The following is a 19,852-nucleotide window of genomic DNA, read 5'->3' on the forward strand; positions in this document are numbered from 1 at the left end:
ATATCTTGCTAGGCCGCGACGGTTGACTAGCATGACACCAACATGAGCTAAGAGCAAGCAAGTGATATTGCCACAGAGCTACCCAAATCATATATTTTTTCAGCTAGCTTAATGATTATAGCTTTTTATTAATGGGCTTCGGCTTTTACTTAAATTACAGCCTGAGTGTGTTGTGCATCCGCTGTTTTTCAGCACGGTCATGGCGAGTATACAGCTATCCAGCGTTGCTCAATCACAGGTAAAGTAGATCCAAGTGATCGTCGAAGTAACTTCATACTTGTTGCTATTATGAGCTCGTTAACTTGACGGCTTAGCCAGCTAGATAGAAAACATTGCTTTTTAACTGCGACGAGTGCAAGCAAAAGCCAAAAGATGAAAACAAAGATGGCATCTGGTGGAGAGATTGAAAACAAAGATGTAATCAGGTGAAATATGAAAAACAACTATCGTCTGACGGAAATATGAAAACCGAGATAGCATCAGGTGTATTGTTGCTATGATTACCTGGACCAACCGTTCAGCCTGTGAATAATGTATTTTATTTCATTCAGGACGTTCAGCTGTTACCTAATGCGGTAGTCACAGAACAACAATCCCTGATCGTTGTTAAGAGACTTTTGGCCATTGCGGTCTCTAGCATCACCTACCTCAGGGGGCTCTTCCCAGAGAAGGCCTATGGGACTAAATTTGTTGAAGGTAGATTGCTTGTTTGGGTGTTTTGGTACTTTTTATGCATGGCAGGAAACTAACATTGCTATCTACAAGATCTGAATACAAATTTCTCCAGCCATTTTCACTATTTTATCAGCGATGCTATCTTTAGACAAAGTACAGCATCAAAGTCAGTCATTTAGCAAAATAACAGAGGATTTGCCCTCCAAGTACACTGAAAATATAACTCGTTTTTGCACCAATTTTTCCATGAGCTGAAAATCAAAGATCTAAGACCATGTACACAAAAGGCCTATTCTCTCAAACTTCGTTGACAAATTTGTTTAAATCTGTTAGTGATCACTTCTTGGTCGAGATAAGCCATCCACCTGACAGGTGTGGCATATCAAGATACTGATTAGGCAGCATGATTGTTGCATAGGTGTGCCTTAGGCTGGTCACAATAAAAGGCCACTCTAAAATGTGCAGTTTTATCTTGAAAAGACACATTTATTAGACACTTGACTATGGATTTCGCAGATATGCGGAGGGGGTGTCAGAAAACCAGTCAGTATCTGGTGTGACTGCCATTTTTCCTCACAGTGCAACACATCTTTGCATAGAGTTGATCAGGTTGATTGTGGAATGTTGGTCCACTCCTCTTCAATGGCTGTGCGAAGTTGCTGGATGTTGGCAGAAACTGGAACACGCTGTCATTGTATATATCCAGAGCATCCCAAACATGCTCAACAGGTGACATGTCCGGTGAGTATGCAGGCCATGCAAGAACTGAGATGCTTTCAGCTTCAAGGAATTGTGTACAGATCCTTGCAACATGGGGCCATGCATCATCATACTGCAACATGAGGTGATGGATAAATGATACAACAATGGGCATCAGGATCTCGTCACAGTATCTGTGCATTCAAAATGCCATCAATAAAATGCATCGGTGTTGGTTGTCCGTAGCGCATGCCTGCCCATACCATAACCTCACTGCCACCATAGGCCACTCTATTCACAACGTTGATATCAGCAAACCGCTCAACCACATGAGGCCATACACACTGTCTGCCATCTGCCGGGTACAGTGAAACCAGGATTCATCCGTGAAGAGAACACTTCTCTAAAGTGCCAGACACCATCGAAGGTGAGCATTTGCCCTCTGAAGTCGGTTACGATGACAAACTGCTGTCAGGTCAAGACCCCGGTGAGGACGACAAGCTTCCCTGAGGCGGTTTCTGACAGTTTGTGCAGAAATTCTTTCGTTATGCAAACCAGTTGTTGCATCAGCTGTCCGGGTGGCTTGTCTTGGAAGATCTTGCAGGTAAAGATGTGGAGGTCCTGGGCTGGCATGGTTACACGTGGTCTGCAGTTGTGAGGCCGGTTGGATGTACTGCCAAATTCTCGGAAACAACTTTGGAGATGGCTTGTGGTAGAGAAATGAACATTCAATTCATGGTAAACACTCTGGTGGACATTCCTGCAGTCAGCATGCCAATTGCACACTCCCTCAAAACTTTCAACATCTATGGCATTGTGCTGTGGGATAAAACTGCACAGTTTAGAGTGGCCTTTTATTGTGACCAGCCTAAGGCACACCTGTGCAGTAATCATGCTGTCTAATAAGCATCTTGATATGCCACACCTGTCAGGTGGATGGATTATCCCGGCAAAGAAGTGCTCACTAACACAGATTTAAACAAATGTGTGAACAAAATTTGAGAGAAACAGGCCTTTTGTGTACATAGAAAAAGTCTTAGATCTTTGATTTCAACTCATGAAAAACTGGAGCAAAAACAAAAGTGTTGCATTTATATTTTTGTTCAGTATACAAACACAAGTTTACAATCAAGTGCTAGTGGCTAACAATAAACCCATTATTACTTTGGTTGTCATTTCAAACATTTGTTAATTAACTCCATATCTCTCTATTTCTGTCTCACAGAGCAGAAGGTTATGATTCTAAAGGAGGAGCGTAGCTGTCCCGGTGCCACTCAGCTTGTGGAATGGTCAATATCCCAAACAGAGTAAAACATTTGATGGCAAGAGCCAGTGTTGTAAAGACTGCTGACCTACACTATACTTTGTGTGATTAAATCAACAAGCGAACATTTTGAGGTTGTATGGCCTTAGCCACAGCCTGTTGCAGTGCAGAGACATGAGCGCAAACACACATAAACTGACTTGCCAAAATACACAACTTTATCGTGATGGCTCGGGGATCATTCTGTCCATATTAACAGATGTGTGTGGGTGAGTGACAGAACACATGCTCAGTGTGAACTTATGTTCATTTTTCAACGCTCTAGGATTCGGGGATGCTTTGACGCCATTCAAAGGAAATATGTAAGTCATCTAATACTGATAATTGCATCACTCTGGAGATTTTGACCTAAGATTTTTTTTTCTTTTGCCTTTGTTTCAATGGCATTTTGTAGATGGAACATTTTATAAAACCATCTAAGAAATTCTCATTTACATTCAAGTTATGTTTTTGTCATAACTGATATTTTCCCAACTTTTTGTTCTACCAGCTGCGATCCATTGTTTTGTCTGTAAGTATCTTGTTCCCCTCTGACTTACATCATATTAGGCCTTTATGAATGCTTGATTATTAAGTGACAAAGTAAAGCCCTCACAAGAGGAACTCCTTTTATGATTCCTTTTATTTAGAAGTTTTTCAACAGTGCAATACTAAATGTAGAAACAGCATAGAAGAAGAATCTTCCTATTTGTGAAACTGGTGGTTCTTGCTTTTTGCAAAATGTATAAAAAGTTGCACACAATTCCCAAATTCCTTTGATTATTTGGTTACCTAGCTATTCTTGAATATGCATACTCTCATTGCTATCATAGATACTCTGTAATACTCAGTAAGTATTGTGTTCTTTTGATCTTAAAGTCAATGTGAAACAACATTTGGAATGTATCTTGCTTCCGTAATGTGATTATTTCCAAGTAAAATAGGACATTAAGGTGGGACAAAACAAAAGGAGGGATGTGATTTGATGGGATGGCGAAAAAATATTCTATGATATTATTGACTGGAATGAGATGCTCGGCCACTCGCATGTACTTAGTGACGTAATCACAAAACTTGACTATTTTAGGCAAAGGTGAGGTGATTCGAGTTTGATGCAAAATAAGTAAGAAAAGAATTTTAGTGATTTTTTTTTGGCATAAATTGATGAATAGGTGCATAACATGTTTGGGGAAATGAGCTAACAAGATAAAAAGCAGTTTTCATTTCACCTTTTCTTTAAATATCCCACCAACTCAAATTTTTGTTTTGAAGCTTACTGGGTAAACTATAGACTAAGTGAAACTTTACCTTGAAAAGGTGAGAGAAGCAGGCTTATTCAGGTCCCCACGCAGGCAAAGACTATGTGGTTGGGGATGTTGAGTGAGTAGTGCCCTCGTCTCTGTCATCAAACATCATTCAAGACACTCTAAAATGAAATATCTTTGCATATCTTTTAGATCCATGTAACCAATTACCTGTGCCCTAATGAAGCTCTGTATAACAATTTATGCCAAAAAACCGAAACAAAAACAAACTTTAATGTATTTTCACATCAACCTGCATTTCCTCACCTTCCTGGAAAGCAGATTTGTTTGTGGTGGTTTGGGTTGTCTTTTACTTGTGGACATGTATCAACATGTAAACCAACCCATCATATAAAAACTGTCATCACTCCGTTCATTTTTCTGAACTGTTGTCAGTGTGATAAGACACAACATTGCACTCTTGTCTGTTGTCCCCGAAAAACCCTATTCCCTCTCCCTAAAATACCCAACGTTGTAGTTTTGATGATCGGATTTTATCCATTTCAAGGAGGCAGGAATTTTTGATTGTTCACTATGTGCCACTTTAATGTTTTGTGTCGATATACGTCTCTTGTTTCTGCAAAGTCTTTATGAAATATAAAAATATACAGTATATTGAAGTTATATCAATTATCCCTTTCTAGATATACGGTGCCCCAGAACAACCACAGGTAATTTGTGACTCCTGCCCTCACAGTTGCTGATGTTTCAACAGCCGAACTTGTGCGGTAAATGTAATTAGTTGGTCGGGTGATCAGCCTCACATTATGCTTTTTTCTTTTTTCTTTTACAATTTTCAGATGGTGACAGAATACTATCAGTTTAGGATCCAGTACACTGCAACGGGGCCACAGGTGGACCTTGAAAGGTAGGCTATGCTGTATGCTTGCAGCAAGGGATGGCTCAGCTCATTGGAGCATGTGAAGAGGACTTCTCACATTGGAATGTCAAGTCAGGTCAATTTTATTTGTATAGCCCACTATTACAAATTTTCCTCAAGGGGCTTTACAGCACTACAGCATCCTGTCCTTAGACCCTCGCATCGGATAAGGAACAACTCCCTAAAAAAGAAAAACCTTTAACAGGGAGAAAAAAGTAGGAAGAAACTTCAGGGAGAGCATCAGAGGAGGGATCGCTCTCCCAAGATGGACAACGTGCAATGAAAATAAAAATAAAATAAAATAAATATAGATAAATGAAATAGAAATAGGAAACTTGCTTTTCCATTCTTTGTCCACAGTGGCACACCCCATTCCGTCCAAAAGGGTACTCCCCAGATTCACCCAACACTTTCAAAATTGCATCTGTCGTCCGAAGCAAGAAAGCTGCTACATGTTGGTTGGTCATCAGTTGAATTGGCTAAAGGAGCAGATTATTTCACCAATGTTCTGATATAATGCCACTACTCTTCAACATTCACACAGCGCTTCCTTTATTTTCATAACGATAACATGCGCTGTTAAGCTGGGGAAAACATATAATGTTGAGTTTACATAGCTAATGATGATGGACTTGAACAGATAAAACATATACATACATGCATATTACATATACCAGTTTTATGTGCTTTGTTTGACCATGGTAAAAAAAGAAGACCGCTTGTGCTGAGTTTGTTGATTGAGTCACGGGGCCATTAAAACTGTTAGCTACCTACGTAGCATAAAACCCCTCCTTTGTTATTTGCTCCTATAATCATGTTTTTTTCAAGTGTAGAAAGTTCTGTGCCAAACCATAGGCAAGGTGCAGTGGCCTTCCCAAATTGCCTTTAAAGTAGAAACGTGAATAAAGTGCAACAGCGTGAACCTGCCTGAAGGCTGCTGATGGGCATTCATTTCTCAACCTGCTTCCAATTGACCTTAGCAACAGCAAGGTGGCAGCCATGTCCTGCTCCAATACCAAGAAGGCCAGCATCCTGCTGATAAGAAAGCTCTACACGCTTGTGCAGAATCTTGGTCCCTTGCCAGACAGTGTCTCCCTCAACATGAAGTTGTCCTACTACGACAATGGTAACACACGCACACACTTACACACACACACACAAACACACCAATTTATTAATACACGTCTCCATCGCTTACTCGCATACCTCTTTCACTTCTCTATCAAACAAAAGCGTACATAGCAGGCTCTTTACCTCTCTCTCACACACACAGTCTCTACTTCTCTATTCCTCTCTCTCACATACAATTTCTGTCTACTTCTCTTTCTTAAGCATGCACACACTCCCCACTTCTCACTCATACACACCTACTCATACAATACACCAGCACCTACACAAACTCTCTCTACTTCTCTGTTAGTCTATCTCGAATACTCGCTTATGCAGACATATCTCCTGTTAACACAGTTATAATCCCTGAAAGTACCGCCTTAGTAGCACTTTAATTAACTGTTTCATAACTGAGACTTATCCCCCTGTAATATTCCAATGAAGAAGTCAACTTTTATTCAACTCTGACTAATACCCTCATAGGGAGTGTTAAATTGCAATGCAATGCTTTTTATGCCTGTGTTCTCTACCTCTTAAGGTTAATTTTAAGAAATTCACTGTTGGGGGTGCCCTGGTGGCTCACCTGGTAGAGCGCGTACCACATCTTATCCCAGTGGCCTAGATTCAAATCCGCCCCGGGCCCTTTGCTGCGTGTCATCCCCTCTCTCTCCCCTGCCTTTCCTGTCTCTCAACTATCGCTGTCAAAAAATGGTGGAAAATGCCAAAAAAATAATCTTAAAAAAATGTTATTTTGTGTGCGTGTGTGTGTGAAGACCTGTAAACCACCCTTGCCACAGTTATGAATGCCTACAGCAGGCTGGGTCTATCAGTCAACACCACCAAGACAGAGGTGTTATTCCAATGGAGGTTCAGTCCCCCACCCACTATGCCTTCCTTTACGATAGAACACCAACCACTCTCAGTTGCTCCATCTTTCAAATACCTGGGCAGCATCCTTTCTGAGGGCTGCTCACAATAGAATCAAACAAGCCTCTGTAGGCTTCGGCAAACTCCGACATAAGGTCTTCCAAAACATCACCTCCACCTGCACACCAAAATTGCCATTTACAAAGCCGTCTGCATCACAGCTCTCCTATAAGGCTGTGAAGCCTGAGTCACATACAGCCACCACCCAAGGTTGCCAGAGCAGTTCCACATAAGGTGTCTGCAGCGAATCATGGTGATCACGTGGCGTGAACAAGTTACCCATGCTGAGATTCTTGCTCGGACAAACTGCAAGCACATAGAAGCCATGGTCACTGAACACCACCTGCGCTGTCTTGGGCATGTCATCAGGATGCCTCAAGAATGCCTGCCATGTCAAGTCCTGTATGGACAGCTTCATCTGGGCCGTTGGTCCACAGGTGGTCAGAAGAACCAATACAAAGACCAGCTAAAAACATCGCTGAAGAAGTGTTGTATCGACCCCTTGAGACTGGAGCAAGCTGCCATCAACTGTTCCAGCTGGCAGGAGATCTGCCACAGAGGTATAGAACAGCTGGAAATGGAGAGGAATGGGAAAAAACAACAGAAAAGACTCAGTAGACACACAACCATACCTGTCCCCACTAACTCAGACTTCATATGCCCAATGTGCAATAAAACTTGTGGATCAAGAATTGGACTCTATTGTCATCAAAGAACACACAGTTAACGAGGAGGGATGTCATCATCGGACTCGATGGCCTACCAGCAAGCAAGTGTGTGTGTGTGTGTGTGTGTGTGTGTGTGTGTGTGTGTGTGAGCGAGAGAGAGAGAGTACGAGTTTTTATGTGGAGTTCTGGGCCTTAAGCCAAAAGTGCAATTTAAGTATCATTTAAGGATCTAGGCCTTTTCAGTGGCCTTGCATGCACTAAAGGTGACAAGGAGAGGATCAAGCCACCTTGATGCATCTGACTCGACCTCGGTTTAATTTTGGAGTATCAACAGAGGACTATCAAGGGCTGTCTTTCCATGAGCTGTTTGAGCTGAAGGGATATTTTGCTTTTTTGGGGGGGGGGGATTTTCCTCCTTTTTCTTCCAATTGTACTTGGCCAATTACCCCCACTCTTCCGAGCCGTCCCGGTCACAGTTCCACCCCCTCTGCCAATACAAGGAGGGCTGCAGACTACCACATGTCTCCTCCAATACATGTGGAGTCGCCAGCCGCTTCTTTTCACCTGACAGTGTGGAGTTTCGCCAGGGGGACATAGTGCGTGGGAGGATCACTCTCCCCCCCGAACAGGTGCCCCGACTGACCAGAGAAGGCACTACTGCAGTGACCAGGACACATACCCACATCTGGCTTCCCACACGTAGATACAGCCAATTGTGTCTGTAGGGATGCCCAACCAAGCCGGAGGTAACACAGGGATTCAAACTGGCCATCCCAGTGTTGATATGCAATGGAATAGACCACCACGCCAACCGGATGCCCATATTTTGCTTTATTTAAGGATTAAAAATACTTTGAGATACAATCCTGAAGCTTATGGTTTCTGTTTAACTTACAACACCGATGATGATACTGATAACTCCATTGGAGTATTCTTCTTTTGGCTGCACCTGTTAGGGGTCGCTACAGCAGATTATCCATTTTCATCCCCTCCTGTCCTCTGCATCTTCCACCTGCATGTCCTCCCTCACCACATCCATAAACCCCCGCTTTGGCCTTCCTCTTTTCTTCTTGCCTGGCAGGTCCATCTTCAGTATCCTTCTCGCAATATACCCAGCATCTCTCCTCCACACATGTCCAAACCATCTCAATCTCACCTCTCTTGCTTTGTCTCCAAACCGTCAAACCTGACCTGCCCCTCTGATATACTCATTCGTAATCCTGTCAGTCTTTGTCACTCCCAACGAAAATCTTAGCATCTTCAACTCTGCCACCCCCAGCTCCGAGTTTTGCTAGGCGGACGTAGCACGTGGGAGGATCACGCTATTCCCCCCAGTCCCCCCCCCCCGAACAGGGGCTCCGACCGACCAGAGGAGGCGCTAGTTCAGCAACCAGGACACTTAACTACATTTGGCTTCCCACCCACAGACACAGCCGATTGTGTCTGTAAGGATGCCCCACCAAGCTGGAGGTAACAAGGAGATTTGAACCGGCCATCCCAGTGTTGGAAAGCAATGGAATAGACCGCCACGCTACCTGGACACCCATATTTTGCTTTATTTAACACTAGAATGACCAGGATTTCACTCCTACCTAAAACGACCATGGGCGGTCAAAATGACGGTCGATTTTTAAACTCTATATTCCGTCAAGATAAATACCCAATGGAGATATTAATGCATTGCATGTGTTAATATGTCTGTTAGGAAACGACTGACACCAAAATTTACATTTTAATAACTATGATACTATTTTCAAACAATTTAAACTTCAGAGAGACATGGTCGAACTTGAATAGCATAATTGAAAAAGTGAAAATATTACATGAAAAGCAAAATGGAAAACACATATTGCTAATCTAACAAACGTAACAAGGCCTATAAAATATGAAATGTAAAAATTTTTTTTTAAAAAAGAACTGGAAATAACAATTGAAACAGTCCCAAACAACGACCAGAACTTAAAAACTACTAGAACGACCGTGGGCGGTCAACGGTTTTCAAACTCTATATTCTGTCAAGAGAAATACCCAAGTGAGATATTAATGCATTACATGTGTTAGTATGTCTGTTAAGAAACGACTGACACCAAAATCAATATTGTAACAACTTTTAATACTATTTTTCAAACAATTTAAAATTGCCACTGTCCAACGCCTGTAAATACTGCACCGCCTCGGTGGTAGTCATGGTGCTTCTGAAACGGCGTGTGCAACCAGACATGTTGGCAATAATAAAAAATCAAGTTTAGACTATTACTCTGCACTGGAGAACACTAGTGTGATTCTAGGACAGTTAAATGAATGTTGCGAAGGAAATGATGTGACCAACACACGTCATAAATGGTGACATGACGCACGCAAATTACGCTTGGTCATTTTGACCGGTCATGGTCGTTTTAGGTAGACCTTATCTTTCTGTTTTTTTGTGCAATTGATCTAAAACTCGTTTGAATGCAAATATCCACAATTTTAGGAGCATTCAGGAAGTGGCGGGTCTGTATCTTGTTTTATAAAAATGTTATTAAACTTTGAAAATCCAAAACGGTGGAAATGACCACCTTGGTCATTTTAGTGTTAAGGAGGAAAAATTCTTGGAGCAAGAATCCTGAAGCTTATGGTTTCTGTTTAACTTACTCACACCGATGATGATGATGATGATGATACTAGTAATTCTACTGGAGTATTCTTCTTTTGGCTGCTCCTGTTAGGGGTCGCTACAGCAGATTATCCGTATCCTCCTGTCCTCTGCATCATCCTCTTTCACGCCAACCACCTGCATGTCCTCCCTCACCATAGCCATAAACCCCCTCTTTGACCTTCCTCTTGCCTGGCAGGTACATCTTCAGTATCCTTTTCCCAATATACCCAGCATCTCTCTTCCACACATGTCCAAACCATCTCAATCTCATCTCTCTTGCTTTTTCTCCAAACTGTCAAACCTGACCTGTCCCTCTAATATACTCATTCCTAATCCTGTCCATCTTCGTCACTCCAGACGAAATCTTGGCATCTGAGGTATTTAATGTCAGAGAATTTTGATGTAATATTACTATTGCAGACACAGTGTATTCTTTCAGATAAGTAGGACTTCAGCCGAGAGAGCTAAACCAGAGACACCACATTTACAATTTAATCTGTCTAATGGTATTCAGTGATCAGTGGCGTCAAAGACTGCACTGAGGTCCAGTAGTAGAAGCACGGAAGTGGAATCAGAGTTCATAGCTAGGAAAAGATCTTTCACCACTCTGGTCAGAGCAGTTTCAGTGGAGTGACAGGCCCTGAAAGCCGATTGAAAAGGTTCATATAGTAGATGGTTTTCTTCTATATGGGTCGAAAGTTGTTGATACACAACTCTCTCATACTGCAGAGAAGAATGGAAGATTAGAGACTGGTCAACAGTTATTAAGAGACCCTGGATCGAGGTGTGTTTTTTTTTTTAATTAGAGGTTTAACCACAGCTGTCTTAAAACTGCTGGGAACAGTGCCAGTAGTAATTGATAAATTAACAATGTCTAGCATTGTAGGTCCCAGGAAAGGCCAGAGGTCTTTAAAAAGTTTTGCTGGTAAAGGGTCAAGTAGGCAAGTAGTTGGTTTAGAAGCTGACACAAGCTCGGTCAAAGTATCAAGAGAGATAGTCTCAAAAGCTGTAACAACAGGGACTATCAGTGACTCATTGTATAGATATGAATTTGGTAAGACAGGATCTGCAGGAGTAGGTGGAGTTGAAGAACTAGTTTTGTTTATGATCTCATCAACCTTATTGCAGAAAAAGTTTAGAAACTCATGGGCCATGAATGGTGAGCAGCTAAGAGACGGGTGCTTTTTACTAAGTTTAGATACAGTGTCAAAGAAACCCAGCCACTGAGGATGCACAAGTCAGTGCATTCTTAGTGCCAGTCCCAAGCCCAGATAAATGGGAAGGGTTGCATCAGGAAGGGCATCCGGTGTAAAATCTTTGCCAAATCAAATATGCGGATCATAAATCAGATTTCCATACCAGATCGGTCGAGGCCCCTAAGCACCCAAAGATTATCCTCTATGTCGGAGACTCTGGCCCCGGTAAACAGTGAACTAAGGCTGGTGAAGCTAATCTAATATTGCGGGTAATGGAGTCTCCTATCACTAGCGTGTGTTGCTTTACTGTTTCGACAGAAATGGGAGAAACATGTTGGCCAGTAGGACTACCAACAGGGCTGGTGAGTGGCGAAAACTGGCTTGCAGTCAGGAGAGGTGACTGCAGACCAGGCCACACAACTAGTGGCTTGCTCTTGCGAGCCTTCCCACACCGGTAAACGGAGACAAACTCTGACCTCTCCAGTCTAAACTGACTGCAGGTATCCCCGCCCTTATAAACAATACAGTTGCATAACGACTGAAACCAACAATCAGTTTCATATGCAAATAGGCATGACCATTAACTAGAGTTTCAATGTCCATGTGTACTATTCACAGAGGATTTGGGGATGTTTGCAATCACCGCATTGTAAGATGGCAACAGATGTACTCTTAGCCCCCCTCCCGGTTCAGGGATGGTTGTTCCCTCTTCACATAGATCGCCTCTTTGACTCCGTGTTCAAGCCAGCGTCCCTCCCTATCAAGGATGTGCACATTCTCATCCTTGAAAGAGTGGCCACTGGCCTGTAGATGGGTGTAGACTGTGGAGTCCTGGCCTGTCGTGTTAGCTCTTCTGTGTTGTGCCATCCTCTTAGCCAGCATCTGTTTAGTTTCCCCGATGTACAAGTCACGGCAATCCTCCTGGCACTTAACAGCATACACTATATTGCTCTGTTTGTTTGTTTCCACTGACATAGCGGCCAGGGAAGGGGAGAAATCCCACATTAAACAGGCCCTGGTCAAATGTGGTTATCCTAACTGGGTGTTTGTCAAAGCCAGGAAGATGCCCAAACAGTGCACCAGCTGGTCAAAGGGAGGAGAAGGACTACAGCTACCTAAGCTTAAACAGTGGTGATTATGTATGTGGCGAGTGTGTCAGAAAAGTTGGGACGCGTATTTTCCAGACATCGCGTCTCAGTTGATTTCAAACCCCAAAACACACTGCCCCAGAAATTCATCCACCACAAGGATCGGGTCCCCCGGCACAAACAGGGCAATATTGTATACACTGTTTAGTGCCAGGAGGATTGCCATGATTTGTACATTGGGGAAACTAAACAGATGCTGGCTAAGAGGATGGCACAACACAGAAGAGCTAACGCATCAGGCCAGCACTCCGCAGTCTACACCATCTACAGGCCAGTGGCCACTCTTTCAAGGACGAGGATGTGCAGATCCTTGATGGGGAGGAACACTGGTTTGAACGGGGGGTCAAAGAGGCCATCTATGTGAAGAGAGAACAACCATCCCTGAACCGAGTGGTGGTGGTGGTGGTGGTGGGGGGGGGGCTGAGAGTACATCTGTCACCAACTTACGGTGCTGTGATTGCAAACATTCCCAAATCCTCTGTGACTAGTACACATGGCCATTGAAACTCTAGTTAGGGGTCACACCTATTTGCATATAAAATTAATCATTGGTTTTGGTCGTTATGCAACTGTATTGTTTATAAGGGTGGGGATACCTGCAGTCAGTTTAGACTGAAGAGGTCACTTAGATGAGTGTTGAAACATTTCTGTCACTAACGTTGTATCCAGATGATGTGATTCAACTTACTTTGATTCAACATTAGCATAGTTTCCACCGGCATCCTGCTGGCCAACAGTAATGTTAGCGGTCGTTGGTAACCTGGGCCTCGACCGATCCAGCATGGAAATCTGATTTATGATCCACATATTTGATTTGGCAAAGGTTTTACATCAGATGCCCTTCCTGATGCAACCCTCCCCATTTATCCGGGCTTGGGACCGACACAAAGAATACACTGGCTTGTGCATCCCCAGTGGCTGGGTTTGGTTAATTCCGTTGACATTCCATTGGAGTAGGACCACCCCAAATCCCAGAGATCCATTAAAAGTGAAACCAAATTTCCAGTGCTGTTGTATCAGCACTTTCCCCACCACTGAACAACAAAATATGGTTAAACTTAGGATTTAGCTTGAAGTATAAGCATCTGTTTTGACGTTCGTATCCAAGAGCTTGGTCTCTCATATCAATTGCTAGCCACAACGACTGTATTTAACGTTTAAACGTCCAGCTTCCAAGCCTTCTCCCACATTTCGCCGCTAAGGTAGGGCCATAAAATGCTATACGGGTTAACAATTTTCCATGTAAAGTCCTACCCCACGCTGCCCATATTAAAATGAGCAGCAATAAAAGCTTTCATTATTTAGCTATTGTCTTGAAATATCAAAAGACATTTGTTTGCATATAAACCTTCAAGGTTGTTGTTTCAAACAGATAATTAAGAGATTATAAATCAAGCTAATAATCTAGCTAATAGCATATTTTGGTGAAGATCTATTGACAAAATATGACCACTACTGCATAAAGTGTATCTGGTCTAACAGCTGGTATGCAAATATAAGAAACAGATGGTGGATCAGGCCATTCACTTGAAACTATAGTACGATAGCTATAATGAAAGTTGGCAGTGGCACTAATATTGCAAATGTAACCTCTGTGGCATCCCCTCAGCAATGTCACTTTATGAGCATCAAATCGCATGTGTCAGATCATTGCATCTGTCACTGTGGGCCTTTAGCATTGAAGGAAGATTCAGACTTCTCAGTGTAGATGACCAATTTGCCATGTTTTGTGTGTGTGTGTGTGTATGTCTGTGTGTGTGTGGCTGTTTCTCTGTCTGTCTGATCAATTTTTTTAGTCACCCCACAGGACTACCAGCCGCCAGGCTTCAAGGAGGGGGACAGTGACATGTTCGAGTTTGAGAGGCAGCCTTTGAAGGTCACCATGGGGGAGGCGGTTACCCCCTTCCACAAATTTACAGTGGATGTGAGCACAGAGAAGGAGAGGCTGGAGCAGGTAGAAAAAATGTTAAGGAAAAAAGATAGAGAGAAAGACGCCCCAATGAAATTACATGATTACATTTAGGTAATAAGCAGATCACATATGCCTTATGGGTTTTTTTTATGTCTGTCTGTGAATAGATGGTCTATAAAGATAGATAGTCTTGATAGAGAGCTACATATATACAATCGTACATCTTTGCAATAGCTCTGGGAAAATTATAGTTTCAAATTGGTAATGTTAATTTTTATAAAACAGTATTGAAACCAGCCAACATACAGATCGGGTGTAGTGGGATAATAGATTTGTAATAGTCTTTTTATTTTGCAGAATGGATAAGACCTTGATCTCTCAAAGTGGTTTGGTCATATGTGAACACTTTGTGTTCAAGAGTTCAGTCCCAGAATGCAAAAGGGCAGGCGTTATGTGACTGGCCTCTTCTGACAGGGGTTGAAGGCCGACGCTATAACTTTTTTATCAGATGGGCTTCTGTCATCGAAGTCTTTATTGATATTATTCTGCTCATCTAATCATATCCAAAAGGGTTGGTTAGTTCTCACGTGAGTTTGATATTTTGTTATGACACTGCGTATTCCACGTCTCAGGTGTGTGATAAACGCACCTTCCATAAAAGGATTGCAATCCTTATGTTTCGTCTTTTAATGTCCTTTTTAATTTTGAAATGAATGACTGGCTTTTTTCCCCCCAAATGACGACTTGTGTCACACAAACATGTCTCTGAGGTGTCTGTATATTTCCAGTCTGTTGCACAGCCTCATAATTGTTATTACACTCGCATGTTTTTAAATTCTCTTGAGAGACATCACTCTAAGACATGCCCGTGTAGTCTTCACCTCATTACTTTGTTGTCATTCATTCTGATGTTCCCATTCAGAGCGACTTATTTTCATTCAAATTCAGACTAATGGTAGCGCACAAACGTTCGGGGCAATCAGACCTCTTTTGAGAGCTGTTTTGATTGACAGCTGCGCTTTTCTGTGTTTCCAGGTAGATAAGGTGGATCCTGTTCATGTGAGGGGCAAGTGGATTCTGCACATGGATGGCTCAGTGGCGCAGGTCAGTCCACAACGAGTTAGACATGGAGCCAATTTGTATGAGAGTAATCAAGCGCTTTAATACAGTGTATCATGGGTATTTAATTTGTTTTAGCATTGCAATCTAAGCAAACGAATAGTTTTCTCTGTGACACTTGGACAGATAATTCTGGTTTCTTCTTATGTATGCAACTTTGAGACAAATAAATTTGGAGGTGTTTGCTTGTTGTGCTTATTTCTCTAGTTTAAAGTTGAAGAAATAACAATCCCACACAAATTTAATCCGCAAACGGTAATTGACCGATACAATGAACATTACCAGACTAAAATAAGAGGAAATTTAAAGGACACTTTTGTCAAAAGACTAAAATTAACTTTGTAAACAAAAATTAAGTTCAGTGATATTGTTAAAATTAGCACTATTACTATTAAGTTTATTTACTTTTCAAGAGAGAAATTTTTGTATTTCAAACACGCTGCAAGATCAGCATTAATGAATGAATGAATGCCTTTATTTGTCATTGCACAGCTGTACAACAAAATTAAGTGCAACTCCCCAGTGGTAAGAAATTTAAAAAAAAGGAAAAAAAATATATACACATACACACAAATAGTCAAAATACAAATGGACACACACTTGCAGCACAATCAACATATAATGTATGCATAAGTGTAAAAATAAGTGTAATATCTTAGACGTGGGAGCTGGGCCCAGTCTGCCCTACTAGAAATACAGTATCATGCTATATATCATGCTTTCATGCTGTACAGTTAAAAATGTTTTCACTTTTAGAGCAAGACGACCAAAGAATTGGAGAAGCCTGACGTTGAGATGTCTTACTTGGACGACAGCGGTAAAAGAAATAACCTTCAACAGTTTTTTTTTTTTACTTGAACATGCAATAGAGTGATTTTTTTTTTTTTGAGAGCCTTCAACCCAACTAATCTTGTAACAATAACTTATTCAGGGCTTACACGAACCTTGAAAATCCTTGACAGTCTCTGAATTGAAAAAGACTATAAAGCTTTTGAATATGGATGAGTGGCCTTGAATGTGCTTAAAATCATGGCTAAATCTACAGCGCTCGCAAGTTAGCTGAGGTGTGCATAGCATAATACAAGTGAGGCCTCCATACGGCGCTGTGCAGGAAATGCTTGTAGATGCTTCCTGTCGAGTTTTTAATGTCAACCTGGTTGAGCTGGTTATTATTGGAGGGATAAAACCTCATTACACATGTCTTATGTACAGAGGAAAATATGTAGTAAATCAAAAGAAGACCTGGAACCTGAAAGTCTAACGCTGGCTTTTAAATGTGGATGTTTTTAGAGATACACAGTCAAACTTATACACTTACTGTATACGTGTTAAGTGTGCGGGGTAGGTCAGGGGGTATATGATATATGTGTGCGCTTGTGATGTGCATGCATGAGTGTGTGTTTTGTTCTCTTTTTAATCTGATAAACACAGAGACCCAGATGAGCTCTCAGGAGAAGACGGAGGTGTGGCTGGAAGGCACAGGGAACTCACAGGTGGGCTGAACATCAGAATCAGAATTGTCTTTCACTGCCAACAACACAGATGGAGACTGCGTGACACACATGGGAGAAGACGTTTAATTTAGGACTAAAGCGATTCTGCAAGTGTGGCACAGTAGCTGCGATTGGAATGTGGTTTTAACTTGATTTTTTAGTATTTGCTGGATAAGGTCCTTTGCAAGCTTGATCTTCCATATCGCCACAACAACATTGCTTTTTCTTAAGGCTTCTCCTTCCACATTTGGCTGCTATGGGGGAGACGCAAATTGTGATTCAGTGAATAATTTCTCCCAGGAAAGTCCTACCCGACAGTAACAAACACTAAAATGAGCAACTACAATAGCACTCGTTATTTAGTTATTTATAGATTTGCTATTGACTAAAATGTGCCAGCGATACAAAATACCAGAAGAGACGTGTGTTTCCATATAAATCTCCAGTATCGTAAGTTAAACACCAAGGATCCATCACCTAGCCAGCACGTTACTGCTGTCAGAGGGCCACAAGGGCCGGGAAACAGGGCGGTACTGTGTAAACATGAAGTCAAGGGCTCCTCAGCAGGGCCCCTGCAGCATCTGTCTCCTCCTCAGGTGGAGACTGTGGCGAAGGGGACCAGTGAAACGGAGATGGCACTCAAGAGGAGGTGGCCCAGAAGAGTCATTAAGTTGACAAAGGTCAGTCCCCTTCTCAAAGCTCCAGTGTCCCCTTTCACATTTAGATCACAGCTAGAGGACTCGCACCATTCATGTTAAAGTAGTCAGACTGCTGTGGAGGATGGAAAAGACATACGAAATGAAAATGTCATACGTTATCTTGTCTTTTTATATTCGAATTTGTGTCGTTTATTAGTATAAAGCGAATATGCCTTTACATTGATTTTACTTGGGCTTCACAATTATGTTTTTTTTTATATTTAATATTTTTTAATATTTAATATAATTTTAAGAAGTCAGAATTATAATAATGAAATGTCGGCTCGGATAAAATTTCAGTCGTTTCCTTTTTCTCAGTGTTATTACATCAGTAACCCGTGTGTGTGTGTGTGTGTGTGTGTGTGTGTGTGTGTGTGTGTGTGTGTGTGTGCGCAAAAGAACACATCTGTCAAAGATGTCACCGCAGCAGCTCCTGTCAAGGATAAAACGGTGAGACTCTTCTCCTATATGTGAATAATGTGTCCTCACCTCATCTTCCAAATGTGATATGAACGCAACCTGAAAGTAAGGAAGGACTGATCCTTTTTACTAGTTTCTTGTCAGTAAAATGCTTCCTGCCCCGGACTGGTTAACGGATTATACAGCTTACCTTAGCAGACTTGGTAAGTCTGAAAAATTATTTTCCTAACGATAAAAACTAGGAAAGAATTCCCCCAATTTCCTGGAAACATGCAAAAAAACTATCTTCCTTTGTAATAAACAGTTAGCTACACATTGTGTGTGTGTGTGTGTGTGTGTGTGTGTGTGTGTGCGCGCGCACGTGTATTCATGTGTGTGTGTGGTGTGTGTGTGTGTTCACCTACTATCATTTCAAAAGTTGGGGTTATTTGTTGTGCAGAATATTTCAAGTTTGTCATGTGCCGATAATCAAATATCAAATTAAAAAAGGATGAAATTGAGAAAATATACCTAAAAGATGATATATACTGTTTCAAAGGTGAATTAAAAATGCAAAACATTTAACACAGGGCAGAAATAAATGAACAAAGTGTAAAAAAAATAGACTAGCCAGTCCTGTAAGTAGCATTGTACAAGGTGTGTATTCACAATAACAGTTGTAATAAATGAATAATAACAGCAGTTACAGCTCAGTGGCAGATGAGTAATATAAATAAACTACAGTAACAATAGGGACATGGGCTGTGCTGCACATATAATAATATGAGTACACAAGTTGCAGTGAGTTTAATTGTGGGTTGTGTTCGTCTGAAGAGACAGTGGATCCGACTTAGTCAGGCGGCAGTGGAGGTCGGCATTGTCACCATTATTGTTCACGAATCCTCATCAGCCCCAGAATATGGCGCCGTATTGCTAAATTATCAGAATAAATACTCATCACAGACACCAGCCAAAAACAACAGGGGACACTTAAGTCTGGTAGAAGTTAGACTTGTAGACGTGGGCCACGATGCCGCTGGGAAACCCTGCTGCAAGAGCCGGACGAGTGTGTCGTTCTGTATCGGCTCATCTTCAGAGAGCGCGCTCGCGTGTCTGTTAAGGGATGCTGTGTGTAGTCGAGCCAACTGTGTCCCCTCTTTTGTTTCCAGATGTCTCAGTTTGAAATCCTCAGCAGTCAGGAGTGCGTCAACCCTTCCTCCTCTATGCGCAAGAGGCGCAAGTTTAGCGAGCCCAAAGAGTGCTGACCTCCACGACACGGTGGCCTGCTTCTTACATCTCATTTATGTCTCCCGTTAGATTTGATGATGAGCTCTTCTCTTCTTTTTCTTTTAGAAGGAGAGTGCCATTCACTTGGCTGCCTTTTGAAGGTTGTGCTTTTACGGCTAATTTTTGGTTATTGTTAATTAATTTACTGTTCATTCTCGGTTACTGTTAATTGATTTACTGTTAATTCTCTGTGAGCTCCAGTAAAATATTTTTTTGTATCGCTTCAGATCAGGGTGTCTTTTTCCTGTGTTGCTGATGAGACGTTTGAGCCGGCACGCAGTCAGGCAGTCAGATTGATTTCTAGCACCGTGTTTATAAAACCCGCTCGTGACCAAGTGTGCTACAGAGCGACAAAAGGACGCTGAACGGGGGACACAAAAGGAAGCTGCTGTACGG

At 41.9% G+C, this 19,852-nt stretch overlaps 1 protein-coding gene across 1 annotated transcript; it reads left to right on the forward strand.

Annotated features, from left to right (window-relative positions):
- Window positions 1-199: 199 nt before the first annotated feature.
- Window positions 200-19,434, forward strand: hormad1 (HORMA domain containing 1). The gene is made up of 15 exons (XM_056287011.1): window positions 200-238; window positions 552-696; window positions 2,600-2,663; window positions 2,964-3,000; window positions 3,189-3,209; window positions 4,626-4,652; window positions 4,782-4,849; window positions 5,842-5,987; window positions 14,345-14,541; window positions 15,496-15,564; window positions 16,336-16,396; window positions 17,011-17,072; window positions 17,669-17,752; window positions 19,004-19,096; window positions 19,339-19,434. Exons 1-15 carry the CDS (start codon window positions 200-202, stop codon window positions 19,432-19,434), a joined length of 1,209 nt encoding a protein of 402 aa, XP_056142986.1.
- The last annotated feature ends 418 nt before the right edge of the window (window positions 19,435-19,852 follow it).

The sequence above is a fragment of the Lampris incognitus genome, chromosome 9, assembly GCF_029633865.1.
Source record: "Lampris incognitus isolate fLamInc1 chromosome 9, fLamInc1.hap2, whole genome shotgun sequence".
Classification (NCBI taxonomy): domain Eukaryota; kingdom Metazoa; phylum Chordata; class Actinopteri; order Lampriformes; family Lampridae; genus Lampris; species Lampris incognitus.